General features: G+C 40.7%; 1 protein-coding gene across 1 annotated transcript in view; it reads right to left on the reverse strand.

Annotated features, from left to right (window-relative positions):
- Positions 1–19626, reverse strand: part of CALCR (calcitonin receptor) — a 77912-nt gene that overhangs the window by 48008 nt on the left and 10278 nt on the right. Inside the window, exons 3-5 of the mRNA XM_005432175.3 lie at positions 17155–17265; positions 8592–8704; positions 4275–4366 (exon numbers count right to left, since the gene is read on the reverse strand). Of these exons, the coding sequence (XP_005432232.1) occupies positions 4275–4366; positions 8592–8704; positions 17155–17265 (316 nt within the window). The remainder of the gene's footprint in view (positions 1–4274; positions 4367–8591; positions 8705–17154; positions 17266–19626) is intronic.

The raw sequence follows: 19626 nt of genomic DNA on the forward strand, positions 1-19626 counted from the left end.
TTTAATAATTCAATTGGAAATGGTTTGGAGTTGAGTCCCTTTTTTCTTTTGTGTTTTATCATATAAGATAATGGGGCTTCAGTTTGCAATTATAAAAATATTGCAATAATGTGATGAGTTATGTAACTGTGACACTCTATGAATACCCTGTCTCCTGTTATGAATTAGTATTTGCTTAGTGATGTTCATTGCTACTGATTCAGTATTCCCTTCTGAAAGTACTGCAACATCTGTGATGCCATATCATTATGAATCTTGATACTCCAAACTGAAAGGAAAATAAATCTCTGCCAGGAAAGACTTGTATGTGGAAAACAGCAACTTCTGCAAGCTGTTGCTGCCCCTACAGTCAAAGGCTATTACATAGTACTGAAAGACCTCTTGCCATCCAATTGACAGCTTGCCTTCTGTTGAAGGTCAAATAATCCATTGCTGTCATAGCCAGGTGATAGAACACAACTGAACGTAACATGAACTCTGCTCCCATACAGCTTTATTCTGACTTTCTTATGATCCTAGTTTGGTTTCTTCTTTGTCTTCCCATTTTGTAGCACTTGTTTTAATTCCTTTCTCTACTTCTGCCTGTAACCTTTGTCTCATGGATTAGTCATGGAAGGGGAAGGAGAAGTGGAGGAGGAAAGAGAGGAGGAGGTGTGTTACTGTCTGGAAGGCTGGTGCAGATGAGTGTTTCAGGGTAGCCTGGGATCGGTCAGGATTGTGTGTCGTCCATGACTCAGAGCTAAGAGTGAGTCAGCCTCATCCTGCCTCGCTCGCTGCAAGGAATCATATTCCTGGTCCATTTTGGGCAGCTAATTTAACCAGATCCTGTCTTTGCTGTCCCAAAGAACTCAGAAGCTGGGGTATAAGATTCCAAATCAGATTAAACTGTGCCCTTTCCAGTTTTCTTAAAGCATTACTGTGGCTATGGTTTGGTGCTCTTTATCTTTACTTAGACAGGGAGGAAATTTATCAGTTCATTGGGCAGAGATTCTATCTATCTCTGTATCTGATTACTGCATGTTATCACAGTCACTTATCGAATTGCCTCTCCAGAAATCAGCGGAATTCACAACCAGTACTTTGGATCCACCTATTCTGAGCCTGTAGTCTTACAGATTCTTACAGTCTATGCAAAGTCCAACCATTTCATTTTCCTATGTTTCCTAGACTCACTCTTGGTCGTGGTGATGTTGAGGGCTGCTTCTTGTACTACCCTTCCTGTCTGACAGTTGAGGCACAGACATCTCCTCGTACAGCTCTAAGGTCTGTGCTAGCTTATTCTGCCTTCTCAACTTACTAAGCATATCCTTTTCCAGCCTACATGGATACCCTCATCCATGGCGTACTTTTCCAGGGACCAGCAGCAGATGATGTAACCAGGCGGGAAGCTTTGCGTAACGTTACTAAGAAAATCACTATTAGAAGGCACACAACCTAAAGATATCCATAGATATGTAGTACATATAGATCAAAACCGGGACCAGAAATTGGCTAAGGTGCCTCATGTAAGATTCCCATTAAATAATACAGGGACTCTGAGGCTAGGACTGATGTAAGCACTGGCACAAGGTATCTGGGCTTTTGTAGAGCACCTTTAAATGCAGATTTTTAGAGCAAGGCAACCATCCCTTGTGCTCTAGAGGTGGGGGTTCCGCAAAGGGTTCTTTTTATCCCCAAATTTATACAGTTACTATGCACATGTAAGCTGGAATTTTGTTTGCTATGTGCTGATGGATTCTACAAATCTTCAAATGTGTATTTCTGGCCAAAAAAACAGATTTCAGAAACTCAGATAATTTAGTTGATGGTATCTCACAAACCAGCATGTATAGTTTGTCATATTGCATGTAAGTTTTTCACCTGTGCTGCAGAACATTACATCTATCAATTCCAAGACACTTAACAAATGCCAGTTAATTTAGACACGTAAAAACTCTGTACTAAAAGATTCATAGTAAATGTTTAAAACTAAATGATCATGATAGAAAATGCACTGGGTATATTTCATTAGGATTCCATGGCCTTACAGGTGACAAAAAGGAATAGCTGGATGTTTACAGAAATACTTCTGTTTGAGTTAAGCCTGCAAGATAAATGAATGGGAAAAATGACCAATTTTTCCCTTCTCAGACTTGGAAATCTCAGTGTGAAAAACTGCTTTGGAAAATAAAGGTTCTATGGAGAATGAATCCTGGTCTTTTTGAAAATAAGGCAGATAATACATTCGTGATTTGATATATACTTCATGAGTGGAAATGGATTAATTTAGAACCTGCTCATAATTCACAGTTACTCTTTTGGTAACTAAGATCTGAAAAAAATGCATCTGATGTATTTTTTAAATTTGAGTTGGGAGATTTGAGGGCTTATTTTTGGCTTCCATTTTTCTGGAAACATCTACCAAATAAAAACAAATGATAAATTCTGACTGTATACAAAAGTCATGCTCTTGATCTGTCTGCTGGAAAGATAATTAATCCCTAGAAGTATCCTGTGCTTCTGGATTGCAAATATGTCTTTGAGCTTCTGAAATAGACTGATGAATACGCAAAAGAATATAATGTATCTTTCTATGAGGATGATGATAAAGAAACAAAAAAGTGTATTTTGGATGCTCACCAAGGGCTCAAATCTGTTGACATTCATGTAGAAAGAAGCTTACTAATGCTCCCACACAGGCCTATTTGTGTTCTGGAATAATTTTACCTTGAAATACTTTCTTGTAAGCTAAATTACAATCTTGAAACAGTATGCTTTTACAATGACAACAGTGATGGACTTCTAATTATTACAAGTTGCCATTATTGTGCAACTGTTCTTTCTTAAACTCTGTAAAGAAGCTTGTGAAGAAAAAAAAATATTTTTGAGTCCCCTTTCCTTTGTATTCTTGATTCCTCAAATAATACTGCATTCTTTGAAGACCTGGGTCTTTTTTTCTGTATTCTCAAATAAGGTAAGGCTTTTGGCAATAAAAGTCCATCAGGTTACAACCAAGTGTGCTACTTATTCAGAAGCGGTTGTCATTGTTTCTTATACTACTCTATTTCCCAGCATGCAGTGTAGGGAATACTTGTTTGTATCCTTGGAAGTCTTTATCCACATAAAGTCAGAAAACTTTACTTGGCCTTTTAGACTACCTTGCAGTTATGTCCAGACATACTCTATTGACGGTGAGCATTTCCCTGTCTCTGTTCACGAACTGATGGTCTGGCTATCTGATTACAAGTAACGGATGCAGCCTGGCTGAAAATTAGCAAGGTACCGTCCCATTTGGGTCATTATACTGGATGTACCATTCTGTTTCATCAAAGTACCTGTGAATGTACATTACAACCCTGATTTCTGAGTGTGCTATCAGTCTGGGAAGTTTGCAGGCTATAGTAATGTTGTGAAGGTGAAATACCTTAAAAAGATTGCTTAAGAGCTAGAAGAATATAGCTTATGCAAGTCGTCATAGCTCTGGATGTACAATAGCTCAGGATCTTGTCCATTGTTTATTCTTGAGTATTTTCCCCAGTGCCTTTGATGTCTTCTAGTGCTTACCATTTTCCTGAGCTGAAAACTGAAGGCTGTTCCCAGACAGCGCTTCACTACTGATTGTAACTGAAGTTGTGACTACATGTCTGACAGCAAATCTGAGCTCCCTCTGCTCCTTCACTGCAGACAGGTTCACTAAAGGACAAGATTTAAATGCTGTAGTTAAGTTTCCATATATTAGCTGCAATGCTTTCAGTGAATATTAATTTAGCCGCCTTTAAAGTTCTGATACAGCACATCAGTGGTTTTCCTTTTATGACGACAGGCTATATGCTAATGTCAGATTCACTCAGTGCTGAGCCCTGTGAACACCTACTCAAGTCAATAGATCAGTCCTTGTGCATCAAATGGATGTATCCCTGTTCTTCAGGAGCCGGGGGCTCCAAGCCACTGCCCGGTGCAGTCACTGCATCTGCCAGGGGCTGGACATGCCCTTCAAGAAACAACAGGCAACTGGTAAATGAAGGGCCTTACGACATCCTCAGCTACACCATTTCCCTATGGGTTGCACTTTTACACCAGTCTTGACAAATATAACAGCATGATCTTGACTACACACCACTGGGAGACATCCCATGGGCATGAGGACCCTGTGCTGAGACTTTTTTACCAGAATTATAGAAAAAAAAACCCTCAGAAGAGCTGCTTCTCACTGCCATGTCCCCTTCCAAGCTTTTCTTTGGTTACCACTTGAGATCCCTCAGGGAAAGAAGAGAGTGTCTGTTAGAAACACTTACTTGAAATAGAAGAAAATTGCCAAGGAAATCAACAGGGATGTTATAGACAAAGCATGGCCAACGATCGCCATATAATAAAGTATGAACGCCATCTGCAATTTAACAAAAAGAAAAGGCAGACATGAACAATTTGCAGGCACTTGGGGTTTTTTTCTCATCAAAGAAGTGTCTACAAAATCAATCTCCTATTTTGTATTTCTTTTAAAGGTTCTTTTTCAATATACTGTTAATATCAGCTCTCTATTAAATAGCATGACTCATGGTCTGAAGATAAGTGTTTCTTACAATGAGTTGATCTGTTTCTGCTGCGCTGAAGTAACTGGTGAGGTCCCAGCTCACACTATGCGTCACTAACTTTCCCAAGCTCTAGGGGAGTGCAGCAGACATAACACATTCAGATTTTCAAAAAGCCCATGACAAGTTCCCACGCAAAAAAAAAAAAAAAAAAAAAAGGAAAATAGGTTGCCACAGGATTTGGAGAAAGCTTTTATGGTTTGAAAGCAGCTTAAACAACGGGAAGCAAAAACTTAATGGTCACTTTTGGAGATGAGTCAGTGGTTAGGTGCCCTCAGGACTGGTATCAGGGCTGTTTTTTTGCTCAATGTATTCATCAGTGACCTGACGCAGAGAAATCTCTAAGTTTCCAGGTGACACTTAGGTCTTCCAGATAATAGTGAGGGACTCCAGAAGGCTCAGATGACAGAGGGAACAAGAAGATGTCATATGAGCTTTAATACAGAAAAAAGTGGGGTGATACACCTAGGGACAAACGCCCTAAACCCTGCCTACACAATGCTTAACTCCAAACTGGAAACAAAACTCAGGAAAAAATCTTGGAGTTATCCTGGCCAGTTCTCCGAATCATTGGTTTACTGTGTAACGACAGGCAAAAAGTCAACAAAATGCTGGATATGATCAGGCAAGATACTGAGGGTAGAATAGCATTGTGCTTCTATTTAAAAATTACATTGTACATCTTAAATAGATGTTTCCACACCTTATGGACATGGCAGAGCTAGGAAAGTTGGAAAGAAGACAACTAAAATAATTGAGGTAGAGTAGCTGTGTTATGACAAGTGGGTACAAATGCTGAGATTCTCCCACCTGGAGAGAAGTCATAGGGGGCTTATGATTAAGGCCTATAGAGTCACAAAAGCAGTAATTGAGGTGAAAATTATCCTCAACTCCTACCACACTAAGCACACCCTGAGACAAATTCTGGTTCACACTGGTATGAGCCTTGCTATTGGGCAACTAGATGGTCTTACAGATAACTGGGCTTTCACTTTGACCAGTATCAGTGAAACGATAGGCTTATACTCTGAGTAGTAAATAGGCCTAATAGTTTGACCAGTATTGGTGAAAAGATAGGCCTACCCATATTTTCTATGCCAACAGTGAAACAAAATTGTAGGACAGCACCTGGGCTTCAGAACGCTGTGGCATTTAAATGTCATACTTGGTCTCAGCCAAGCTCTTAAGCATTACCCAGCTGTTAGAAGACTGCGGGAGGCTAAACGGCATGCCAGGCTTCACCATCACCTTCTTTTCTGAAAGTGCTTACATAGCACCAGCCTGTCCCCCCCAAAAAAAAAGACTAAGTAGGAGTTATTTTAATAACTATAAGAAATAATCTTAATTCCTCTGCTGGGTTTATTTTATTTTCAGCTCTACCTCACTGATTTTTCTTTTGTTATGCAATTTTCCTTTTTTTCAATTATTAGATGAATTGCTTTCTGTAGCCCTAAGTTTTGCAGCTCATGTATTTTTTTTTTTGTGTGTGTGTGTGCTTCCAAGTAATTTTAAACATTCATTTGGAAATAAATAAGAATAAAATTCAGAAAACAAAGCCATTTCTCTTAGGAAATGTGTACCTCTTCTTATCTAGTTTGTTCTTCAGTCATTTTACAACTTTGGAATCAGTTCCTGCTTTCATTAGCCTAGGTGGCAGTGGCCTGATTCAGATTTAAACCAAAGCCACATTTACACTGTCCTGACCATGTAGAACCGCCATGATCTGAGTGTAAATATCATTCACCAGGTTACGGAAATCTATGCGTATTAACTGCAAATACCCTAGGTCTCCTAGTTTTCCTTTGCAAATGCTAACCACTACATCGCTAGTGAGCGCAAATGCTTAACAACTTGTTCTGAGAGCACCAGCAACCCCAGAGAGGGCAGAGATGAGACAACTTTCTGAAACAGAGGAGTGAGAGAGGTTTATACCTATGTGCATATGACATTTCGTCTACTCTATACTAAGGGGTGGCTATGCTTTTAAATTATATTAGATCGATATAATTTTTAAGCCTGAATTTAATTTACAGATGAAGTGTTCAAAACTATGTTGTTTTGCTGCCTGTCGTTATAGAACCCTTAGCCTGAAACAGCTGGAAGCAGGAAAGGCTTCCAGACGGCTACACGCAAGTCTACGTGCACCCCGAGGACTCTTGGTTATTCAAACTATCCAACTTTCAGCACACAACTCTTAAATCAGTTTAACTGTATATCTGGGACTGGGCAAAAGCATTTTTGATTACTCCATGTAAACTTTACTATGGTAACTCCTGAAAAAAAGCTTTCCAAATATAACAGTGAAGATAGTTCAGAATGGACCGACCTGTCAGCTAACAAAGCATATGGTCCATCACCACCTTTTCAAGAAGCGGCTGCAATATTATTTTTCTTTGAGTGATCTGTCTCAAAAGTATAGCATGTTGGTATTTTCAGTTAACTTCAAACAAATAATGAATTATTTTGTTAATTACTGCACTCCTTGAACTGGCCACCTATCATGCTCCTTCTGGTGTACAGGTTTTGCAACATGCTGACCAAATTTACAGTTTATGCAGATTTTGTCATCCTGGGCTTACAAAACTTCTAAAAGAAACACTTAACTGTTCTTATTTGTTCTCCTAGAATTCTTCATTTGAGGAAAGAGAATTCTCTAATAGGAATACATCCTACTCAGTTAATTATATTAGCCATAGGTACATGGAAATAGTCTGCAAATGAAGAATACTCCTGTTTTTGAAGACTTGGATTAATGGTCATAAACTAACTTGGCATTTCTGTAAAGGCAGATTCTTTCTGCGTTTCCCATCTTTCTTCCCCCCCCCCCCGAAGAATCTCAATGTACGCATACTTTTCCTTTGTGTTCTATCTACACTTTGCTTGAATTATGTTCAAAATCATTATTCTGGAAGGCACAGATAATAGGTAATAGAACTATATTTTTTGCCTCCCTACATGCGCCAACATCTGGAAAATTGTATTTTTATGGTGCTTCTATTTAATGCCTCTGTGAGCTCAGATTGTTACTATTATTCTCTCTTTGTCACATAGGTGAGTCTCGTTTTACCATGATGGCTCCTCATGCTGCAAAAACTTTTAGAATTTACCTCCTGCCAGTGCAGCAGACTTTTCCAAGGCCCTTTGGGCTGGATCATTACTAAATATAATCATATACTGCTTTTTGGCTGCATTAAAAATGATCCTCCAACACAAACGTAAAATCAAATCACTTTTTGACTCTTTTCCTTCCACAATTCTGAATAGCCACAAATTATTCTGTCACAAATCTGTACTCAGATTTTCCTGGAGCTCCACTCACATTTGAGAAATATATTTATTTTCATGAGCTTCCCTAACAATTTTTTTAAGCTTTTCTCAGATTTCTCTCTCCTTGTTTCTTTTGGTGCTCTTATATTTAGATCTCCTCTTCCAGCTTAGCAATTTGATTTTGGAAATACTGAGACAAATACTTAATTTGTTACCGTAAATAGTCTCAATGACTTCAGTCAAACTGTTAAATGCGTTCAGGCTTGTTGGATTTTCTGGATTAATAGCACCTTCATAAATATTACTTCTTAAAGGGAGTGAGTACAGAGTGATATTCTTTGCTTAAGAAAAATGATTTAAACTTATTTTAATATTTCTAGCCCTGCAGATAAGACATCAACACCTTGGAAGATCCTTGTTACAGAAAGAAAAATTGATATTCTAAAGGATCATTTTATAACTATTGGATAATCAGGGAAAATAATAGGAATTTTAAAATGCATTTGAAAAATACTGCAAAACTTGTCATATGAATTGCTACTAAATTATCCACCCCGCAGCAAACATACACTTAGGTTTGAACACTCATCAAATACTTTTAATAAGCTAAAATCATGAGGACAATGCTATTAAATTATTGTGCAACAAATAAAACTGAAAGATGAGGACTATTCTGATCTCTTTCATAGGTGCCTTACTACTAGCCCAGCCCAAACGCATTCCCAGCCAACCACTGCCTTTGTAACTGTAGCATACCTTCAGTTTTTCAGAGGTGAAAGAGTTGCACAGGGTATAGTTGGACCACGTTCGGTTGCTCTCAGGATGGCGGAACCAGTTTCCAGTTTCATCACAGTATTTTGAAGCCCTCTCTGATGATAAATTGCAATAATAGTTATTTTACCATGTGCATGTTACACATTGAAAAATCCATTTGAAAGAATTTATGTGTTTGGAAATAAAATCTGCGTAACAAAACCCAAAGGATTTTCAACTTGGGCAAATAATATATATTTTGCTGAGTTTTGTTTTGTTGTCTTTTTTCCTCAGAGATTTATCTGGTGGTATACTTGTTGTTCATTTGCCTCCTTTTGCCTTGAATGAATGCAGTAGAGTATATATACCCAGCCTTCATTCAGATGCAATTATTTATATGATAATAATCCCATTAAAGAGGCTGTTGAAAGCTGTTTACAGGAGAGAAAGTAAATTCAGGCCCTGATGCTGAACTTGAAAGAAGTGTGCAGGGTTTCAGGTATCAAGGGAAATAATTAATTAAAAATACTATTTAATACAGAGCCTGTGTACTGGAGATGCTGACAGCCCTGCCACCCATGCTGCGTATATGCAGAGGGATGGAAGAGTCCTGCCCAGCCTCCGTGCCAGCTAAATCCCACCAGGAGCGAGCAGCAGCACTGCTCAATTTCCTCCAAGGTTACAAAGCGTGCAGGCATAGGAAGAAGCAGCCTCGCAAACATTTTGGCACAGGTGCCAAGTGTCCAGTTTAATTGAAATGGCTGCCGAGTTCTCTAAATAATTTGATGTGTGTTTGGCTTCTCCCTGTGTCTCCAGTGCCTGCTCCTGCGCCACAGGTGGCTCTGGCATCCTTCCCAAAAGCCCTGCCGTATGGATAACCCTTCTGGCTTGTGCTCTTTCCCATGTGCCCTTTCCCTGTGGCAGGGGATGGTTGCAGCTTCAGCACCGCATGGCTCTGAGGGATGCCTGGAGCCACACATTTCTGCCTGGAAAACCCTGGAGGCTGAGGCGCAGACAGTCACTCCTCATCGTCTGTCAAGTCTGGGACTAGTTCCTTCAGCCTTCCCTCCAGCGTTAGCCACGCGGGCGTCACTGATACTGCCTGAGCAACAGCAGCAGGGTAAGATCATAAACTTAAATTATCTGATATTTTCTTAGTGACACAGCTGTTTATTTATGAAAACCACAGTTTTTCAAGTCTGACTTTTAAAGTAGTCTCAAAATTCTACCCTGACTTTCCTTTGCCTATTCTAGCTTTATAATTTTGCTGGTTTTACTCATAGGTTATCGGCATTAGCAGCATACACTTCTGCAGTGTCAATTACCATTTGAACATACACATTTTCATTTTTTGTGGTCAACATTTGCATTTATTTTTCTTAATCAGCTCTGATCATTAATAATTCTATTAATTTGGAAGATACATATTCCCTCTATACACCTAAAGGAAGCAATTGACCATATTGGCAGGTAAGGATTGCATAGATTGAGCTATCTTCCTCTGACCAGAAATACACTTTATGCAGTGTCATTGCCAAAAAAAAAAAAAAAAAAAAGACAAAAAAAGACAATGCTCCAGAACACAGCATACTTTTGAAATTACCGCAAGTTTCAAATGATTGTTTTAGGGGACTTGTTGAGAACCAATATGTGCATCAACACCAAGAGGAACAGTACATGTTATCTCAGCCTTTCATCACTGCAGCTTGGAGATAAACTCAGACTGCCTGTGTAGCAACGTTCCCATTGTACTCATTGCCAGATATTATCTAAAGCTGGAAAAGTTTTCAGTCATAGATAAAAGATTGATGGTTACGCTACCATGGAACACAGTGTACAAACATCATACCTACTATCCCATGCACTCTGCAAAGTACACAGCTTTTGTTAATATGCTATAGAGTATAATGGTAGTATCATCTATCATCTCAGTACTTCAGTGCCTAGGTAGGCACTCTGCTGAAGTTTAACGCGGCCTCTGTAAGTTGGAGACAAAGCTGTTGCCTCATACTTTTCCTTGAAGCCAGACACACACAACTGATCCTAGTTTGGAAGCAGCCATGGCCCATGGATTCCTTGCTGTGGCATTGTCAGAATACGGGACTGGGGGATAAGCCTCCCTAATGTTCATCCCAGTGACTCAAACAGGTCAAACATTTCTCGTAAATCTAAGAATCTATACAAAAATAAAGCTGTCGGTTTGTAACCCAACCACTGTTGTACTGTGGCCCAGTAGCAGGTGTGGGATTGTGCATGTGGGCATGTGTTGGTTTTTAGGCTAACCAGAAGAATCCAGTAAACTTTGAAGAAATACACAACGTGTAAGGATGGGTAAGGCAACACTAGGAAGGCAAAATAGAAGTGTGGGCTTTAAGATTATTAAAATATTATGTAAACATGATCTTTTAGGCTCTGTCTGCACCTTAGCAGCTTGGACAGGGCACCACTTGGGCATCGCATTATTCAAAGTGGAGAACAGTGACACTGAGCAAGATCCATCTCACCTGACTTTAGCAACCTTAAACTAATGCAGTTTAGTAATGTAGTTAGCTTAGAGAAAGACAGACACTTCAAGAGTTGTCTGGGAAAGATGGGCGAGAGAAACCTCATCCACAACAGCAGTTTCATGGGACTAGTGAAGTGTCTAAAAAGATTAACCAGTAGCAATAGTTTTGCATGTGGTGTTGTTTGTGCTACCAATAGTGCTTTTATGAATCATATTTTCATTAAGACAACTCAGTCATATATATATATGTAACAAGTATCTTAACCCCATAACTCTGGAACAACATGACAGCTCTATCAGTCAGGTTTTTTACAATTAGACCAACTCTATAGCTAGCACGTGTTAAAAGAGTCAACAACATTTTTTTTATTTATTGTTGAGTTATAAGCTGGAAGTAGAAAGAAATTTTCCCCTGTTGCAGTGTGTGCTCACAGGATTCTTTGCCATGGTTTGGATAGACCTGTGTAGTGCTTAGTTTTGCAGATGAGGGAATAGCTGACACATCTGATTCACTTACATCCTCACTAAAATAATCTAGAAGAAGATTTTCCAAAATGGAAAAATCATCTGATATAATACAATTGAGACCCTAGAAACTTCAGTTCCAGTGTCCTAGTAAGTGAGGAATTACCACTATCGTCAGAATACCTTGGGCAGCAGAACTGGAATGTGTATAATAGAGTCATATTGTGCACTGTGGGGATAAAAACTATTTTTTAAAATACAGCTGTCAAGCTTGCTAAGAAGCATGACATAAATGCACAGAAGGGTAGGGGGGAAAGAAGTAGCTGAACAAAGCATTCAGATTTGTTTTATTTATCACTGTCTAAATAACATCACTTCAAGACAGGAAAACAGGACCAGCAGAAATCCAGAGCTGGCTTTTTTAGCCAGAGTCAGGAAATCTTTATTTTGTGGCAGCAAAAGAAGGGTTCTCCCAGGCCCAGCCCCCCCGTACAGCTCAGGGTGCTTCAGCAGGTCCCTGGGGCGCCTGCCCACTGAGGATGCTGCTCGTGCCCACAGCCCACTGTGGGTGCAGGCAGGTCAAGGCACAGTGCCAGGTGGGAAGCAGCATGTGATGGATGGGGTACGCGGGAGGGGAGACCATGGTTGGGAAGGTGCTTGAATTAGGGGATGCCTGAGGAAGTGGCCTCTCTGCCTGCCAGGAGCCAGGGCAGTGGAAGGATCTGCAGCTGCTGCTATGACCCAGAGAGTCTCTCTCTCTCTCTCTGGTTTGTGGAAGACCATTTCTCATCTGCAACGACTGCTCATCAGCTTGGAAACCTGCATGGCCGAACACTGTGTATTTTGCCAGCTGTGAGAAGGGTTTCTGTTCCCTCAAATCCAGTCCCTTGTGGTCACAGGCATCACAGCTGGTAAATCCAAAAGGGTCTGCAAGAGCTATTCAACCTGTTCTGTTCTCCCTTCTCCTGCATGGCGCGTTTATCCTTATTTCTCTAAAGGTATTTTGTAAGAAAGACAAAGCAATTCAGAGCCCACAGTACGACACAGGAAGAGCTGCAGAGAACGCAAATACCACAGTGCCCCTGTCCCCTCCACTGCTGCGATCCACGCTCCAGAGCAAGGGGACCTCAGTCTCTCTCGTGTCCAAGCAGGAAGACAAGGCCGTACGTCCATGTTCCTCAGCTGTGAGAGGTAACACCACACCAACAACCATCTGAGGTGACTGCTTATGGATACATATGGGTCTGTCTCCAAACTGCACTTCTAGAAACTTTGCTCTTGGAGTCACATGAACAGTTATGAGTAACCGGTTTACAAAACAGAACCAGAGACAGAAACCCAACAAAGTGGAAAACTGAGTGGAGCTTTGCTAAGTGCAGCCTTGGATCACAAAGTTGGGCTGGGTTTGCTCCCTGCTGGGGTGGCTACTGCTCTTAACCACTGCTCTTTGCCAAAGAGGAAAGGGAGCAGAAGTTAAATGAAAAGGTATGGCTGTCACAGCCCAGCTTGCACATTCAGCTCCATTGCTATGTGACTGCTCCAAATTAATCCTGACCAAATTCACCACGCAGGGAGAGTGAGTGGGGTACTAGAATACTCCCCTGCCACAAACACAACAGCCTATGGATGGCACAGGGCAATGCTCTGCTCCTGCTGCCCGCAGTAAATCTGCCATGCTAGAAGGCCATTACATTTTCCTTTTTTTCATTAGCAAGATATTACCAGCATGAATTGCATACTATATTCCTATCAGATTCAGTTCCTAGCAATTTCAGCATGACCTGGAACCATTTCAAAGGGATTACACCAAAGATTAACCTGGGTAAAATATGAATATAAAATACAATTAAAGAGAAACTGTGCGTGTTGTCTGAATAGGGGTGTATAAAACCATCCTGCTTGGAGCTTCACAGCCAGGAGTGGATGACAGAATTAATTTCCCACTGTCACTGGTGTTAAAGCAGTAGGTCTCGGTATGTTTTCCAGACAAATTGACTTGGTTTTACGCATTGTCACATTGCGTGTGATGGTCATTATGAGGAAGATTGCTACAAGAGGCAACAGTTGTTTATTGAAAAGGACAAAGTTGCCACAGCTTACAGAGAGGGGGTTCTGTTTGTCTGCTAGCTTTAAGATACTAATTTCTTTTCACAGGATAGGGCTTCCTCACATGAAGAAAGAAGTGTGGGAAGCCCTAGCTCACCAAACAGACTAGATTATCCTTTCAGAACACAGATTCCTAGCTAGTAAGAACTGATCTAAGTTCAGCGAAATAAGTGCGACTACATCTGGCAGGTAGTTGTGAAGCTGTCAGAAACAAAATGAATGGAGCACTAAACACGTTCTTCATTATTTTATCTCTGGGTCCTTTTCTCCAGAACATTATCTCACCTTGTTTACTTCCTAAAATACTCTAGCAACTGCTAGCAATGCTGAATGTTGTTGGGGGTTCAGATATAGACAGCTGGTATACAGCACCCACAGGTGCAGATGGGAGGAGGATCAGATCCTATGCTGCCAGATGTTTCACTTTTCCAGTTACAAATGACCTAAGTATCAAAGCACAAAAAGAAAGCTGACCACCACCATTTTATTCCAAGACTCAGAGCTATGCATCACTTCAAACAGAAGTAACTTAAGCCATCAGTGGGCTTATACACAGTGATTCTGCAGATCTCAGTGCAGCCCAAAGCAGCACAGCATGAAATACTTGTTTCAGAATTCCATGGGGTTACTTGCATGCCTAAAATATATGCTGAGGTGGTGTGATATCACGACGACTTGATGGGAAGGAAATCTGACAGGCACTTCAGTTTTCATCAAGTGAAATGATTGCTCTTTAGGATGAATTTTCTGTTTCTCAGCAGACAATCTAGCTGTATTTTGCTTAACAGGGATAAGTTACCACAGGAAATAATAACCTGTGACACAAAACCTGACAAGACTTCTCCAGGATAGCTGAACCCGTGCTTTTGGCCACCTGTAAGTGGCAGCCACTTCCATTAGCAGTTGAATATACTGGTCACCCCCACTATTTCTTGTCTCCCTCTTACTTTATTAAGTCCCCATGTAACAATCAGCCACCTGTAAAGCAAAGGCTGGCTACCCACTGGTTTGATGCCGTAGCTTTAATACATGCTCGGTTACTCAACAGCTACTCTAGGAAAGTGGCTCTGGCCCAACCATGAGCTGCTGAGGAGCCAGGGAAATACAGTGCTGACTGACCAGGATCCAGGCAAAGAGGCTACAGAGGTGCTGACACGGAGAAAAGAGATGTGCCAGGTGAAAATAATGAGTCCAGAAGACCACAGGTATTATTCCTAAACAGGACAGCAGAGAGAATAGTAGAAAATTAATTACGGGAGGAGGCTTTTACAGAGAACAGATACTAAAAAATTCTCAAACCTGCAAGTTTTAAAGCATGGCAGAAAGAGTACCCACAGCATGCACACAGTGTGGGCCAGCCTCTGCAGCACTCATCTGTACATTAAGAAGTGATTTGCAATCAGTCGTATGAGCCACCGATCTTGGTGTTAATAAGCATTAATGATTAGAGGTGTTTCTCCATGGATGGCTTCAAGTGTTACATTGAAGAGTGCTTTTGTAGCTGAGCAATTTGTTCAGAACAAGCCGCTGGAGACAAATGGGCAAGTGGAAAAGCTGCAAATAAGTGGCTTGGGAGCAAGCAGGAGAGTGGCTCTGTAATCACCTCCATGCACTGAGGGATGAGCACCTCCAGTGGTGGGGAAAATTCTGTGATTGCAGGTCTGCCCGGCACTCACTTATGCAGGTAAAAGCTGAACTGTGCATGGAGTATACATAAACTAGGATTGTTAGGGCCACAGTGAAAGCAGAAGCCTTGTAGTAAATTTTTTTATTCATCAGTGGGGCTGTTGCCACATGGGGAGGATATCTTGAACACAATGGGGGCCAAAGCAGAAGGTACAGACCCCATCCAAAAAGCACCTCTAACATGCATGTAGGAAAAGGCTTGTGCAACCTTAGGATCCAGAGCCTCAAGCTCTCTCCTGAACATGGGCACTTTTGTCTGGGAACTGAACCAAGTTTGGCCAATTCTTTTAAAATGCTCTTCTGGCATCTTTTTTGCAGATAGTCTAATGGTCAAAGTACTTGTCCACAGAGAGGGAGATCTAAGTCAAAGGCACCCCTCCAGCTGAGGGTCTCAGCTCCTCGGCCTGTTTCCCCTTAGGTGCTCCAAGGATTTGCCATGAGCAGCCCTGCTGCAAGACTCCTCCTTGAAAACTGTACAGAAAAGAGATCAAAACTAAGTGTGTCAGAATGCAAAAAAAGGTCACAAAAGACAAGACTTTGTGATTCTGTGCCTGTTGTCTGTCTCAGAAATGTAAACTGCTGTAAAGATTTGTGGGGTAAGCCTCAGGGCATTCCCACAAGAGGTGGATATTCACACTGCCAGGGAGCTCACTTTCCAGGCATGCAAATCCTTTGATCCAACCTGTCCAACACCTACTTCCACTGGAAAGGGGGAGGTCCCTGAAGCTGGGATGCGGGTTTGAATCCTCTCAGACTGGGGCTGACACTGAAAGTTTCCCACTTTCTGGGTGAAATCTCTAATTGTGGATAGCTTGATTTATAAAGAAGAGAAATATCGATCAATCAGGCTGCTACTGCAAGTGGAATTTAGCAAAATGCATACTGGGTCTGATCCAACCCGGAAACTGTTTCTAAATAGGCAACAAGCTGAACAAAATCAACAGTTTTAGCTAATGGTACTGGGTAATTAATTAACAGCTATGCAATAGCCATGTTTCCTTACTTTCCATTTGGGCACATACATTTTGGTTTAACCTTGTTGTAAATTTTTGGGTTTATATATCCTCCTCCACAAATACTTAGTTTCACAGTTTTTAACTGCAATTGCTACACTGTGTCTATGTCGTATTTAGCACGCTGTGGCATCAAGCACCACCTGTAAGCAGCATGTCCTGAGCACCTAACGCACAACTGTATCTTTCTTCAAACAATACTTTTTGCGGAGTTACAGTTGTGTCTAATACTTCCTTGTACCCATTTAGCAATACTTCTGTCCTTGATTTTTCCTTTCATTTGTCCTTTTAAATGTTGTTGAATTACTTCTCTTGGTCTGCATGGTTGCTAGTATTCGTATGAAGAATTCAACAAACAACTGAAACTTGGAGACTGAAAGAACATTATGTCTGCTCATCTTCTCCCATAAAATGGTATTTTCCAATAAAAACCAGACAAAGAACATGCTGATACATATTTCATGCACATAAGCATTTTCTCTTAATTATAAAAACTTAGAATGAGGTGCTAAAAATGTTTTGAAATTATAACTAAGTAGTTAATATTTTTATAAACTAAGTTCCATAAATCCACGGGTTATGTTTACATAAATATAAAGACATAAAAATATTTTACAAATTAAAATATATAAATTAGGATACCTGAAAGCTTGATATATTTTAATTTCAGCCAGACTCTTGAGATTTCACAACGTTGCAAAAATGCCACTGGAAACATGCTTCCACTCAATGGCATGAATGTTCTGAAGACCTCCTTCAAAAGATAAGATGATAAAAAGAAATACTGTACCAGTTGGATCAAAGTCTGGAAAATAATCTGGACAATTCTGAGCAGTGATTCTTCCAGCAGGTGTGTCGTCCCAGCACAACCAGCCGTCCCATGTTCGGTTGCAGAACAGACCTGTATATTCAAGAGGAAAGCAGTACTTAATTCAACACGCAATCACTTCTGATCCTGCTCTGTTCCAGCCTCTCAAGCAATATTGCCTTCTGCAGACAATCATGTTTTCTTTTGGCAATAAAACCCCCTGTTAATGCTACACTTTGAGTGGCATTCAGGTGCTACAAGGTACTTGTTTTTTGCTGACCTGATGTTAGTGGTGTTCATTTTACTGGCAAGTAATGCTTTAAAGCCTGTCAAACTGAATTTTGAATTCTGATTCTACAAATTCCTCTTTGTGATCCCCTTCTGTCCTTAGCTACAGAGCACGTACACTGGTGGTACCCAAAGACCTTATAGACATCCACTTTTCATTTCACCTTCTGCTGTTCAGCAGCTCTGAAAATCAAGTCTTTGAAATAGAAAGGTAGGAAGGGCTTGCAGGAATATCCCAGCTAAAAGCAACATTTGCAGAGACAGGTCCCTGTAAAGTTGTTGCCTTGTTCAAGACTACAGGTCGGTGACGTAACTAGAGATCCAGTGAGGCAGGTGCAAGACTGATCTGTAAGAGGTGAACTCTGCCTGGTGATGCCTGGGTAGGCATGCTGTGATCCTGTCCTCATCATGCCCCTTCCGGGAAGGTAGCACTGTCGAGGCTGTGTCCTGTACAAGGACTGTTCCCAGCCCTAGAAAAAACAGCCATACTAGGGAGGCAGAACACAGCTTATTCTCAATTCCTGTTACAGAAGTGTTACATACTGTGGTCCACAGAAAATGTGCTACAAGACTGCTTGCTGTAACAATTCCCTGACTCACTGTGGATTTATTCAAGTAACACATTAAAAAAACCCCACCCTTTACTTCTTATTTTCCATTTAAAATCAGTTTGTGTTGGGGAAAAGGTATTTATCATCATGACCATCACGTTAAAAAGAAATACAGCGAGAAGATACATCTTGCCTTTTTTGCTCTAGTCCCAGGGGAGTTGCAGCATTGTTGCTATGATCATGTAGGCTGTTCCTGAATCATATGGAAGGCACCTAACAACCACTGAAAGCTAAAAAAATATGGGCATCTAATTGCTTCTGGTGCTTTTGAAATTATCCATAGTTAAGCTTTCTTGCTTCAGCAAGAAAGCTGTAAAAAGCCACCTGAATTGTTCAAATTTGCACCAATAACTGTTTTTCAAGTCAAAACAGTTGTGGATTAAAAATTGAAAGCATAAAAATTTCCAAATTATTTTTTTCCAGATTAGATGTCTAGCAAAAAAGATATTTTTATGAACACGTCTTCATTAGCTAAGATGTTATGCACATCTATTCTTCTGTTGTCAACTTAAATGTGCAACTTGTTCACTTAATTAACCATCAAAGACTTTTAGGAATCATTTTGTAATATCAAAGAAAAAGAAGAGTAAGAAATGTTTGCAACTTGAGCTTGTATCTGAAAGACAGCGCAGAATGGGGTTGGTAGGACTTTTTAGCTTTAAATCCTTTGTCTTGCATAATAAAGAAAAAAAGTTACCGATGTTGACCTATACACTGTGGAATGTGTCTTTCAAGGTAAGTAACAGGAGATATATATATGCACACATACATCCATAACTATATACACACACATATATAGATACACACATACATGTTTTTTTTAAGTGATGCAGGAAATAAAACAGCATAAATAATAAAACAGAGAAGGAAGAGTTGAACTCTTTGTTGTATTATTTTGTATTTGTTGAATTGTATCACTGGCTAAAAATATCACGTTTTGGGACGGACAGGGCGGCTGGGAGTGCTGTGCTGTCCTGGAGGGATGGTCAGGTGTTCCCATGTGCCTGAGCTCCTCATTTCATTATTTCTTCATGACTGAAGGTAATCAATTCTACCTTGAAATGGGCAAGATAAGTGTGTGTACACGGTCCATTACTTTGTCTCTGCTGACACACGCCCACTGTTCATGCCGCCACAGCTCACCTGTATGATACCATCGCTCTGGCTCCTGAGCAGGAGATACTATGCAGTTCCCTGCAGTTCATTGCCATCAGTTTTGCGCCCCAGGATTGTGAAGGACTTAAACTACCTCTGCACCAGTCTACAAGTAGGCTACATTAGGGACTGCAGAGATACCAGGGAAAAATTAGACACATCTTGGCTGGCTCAGTAAAGTTGTACCAGGCACTGGGCTTTCCTGGGACGTTCAGTGTTACACTTCACTATTGTTTCTGCTGAAAATGCACAGCTAGCATACTCCTTGAGCTCATGTGTTGGGCTTTCCCAGGAGACACCACTACAGCTGTCCTTTGCATTAAGGGAATTTAAGGGTATTTCCCATATCACCCCATCCTCCCTTTCAAATTTGCAGTCAAGAGCCTTAGAACTTGTCCCC

Source organism: Falco cherrug, chromosome 4, assembly GCF_023634085.1.
Source record: "Falco cherrug isolate bFalChe1 chromosome 4, bFalChe1.pri, whole genome shotgun sequence".
Taxonomy (NCBI): domain Eukaryota; kingdom Metazoa; phylum Chordata; class Aves; order Falconiformes; family Falconidae; genus Falco; species Falco cherrug.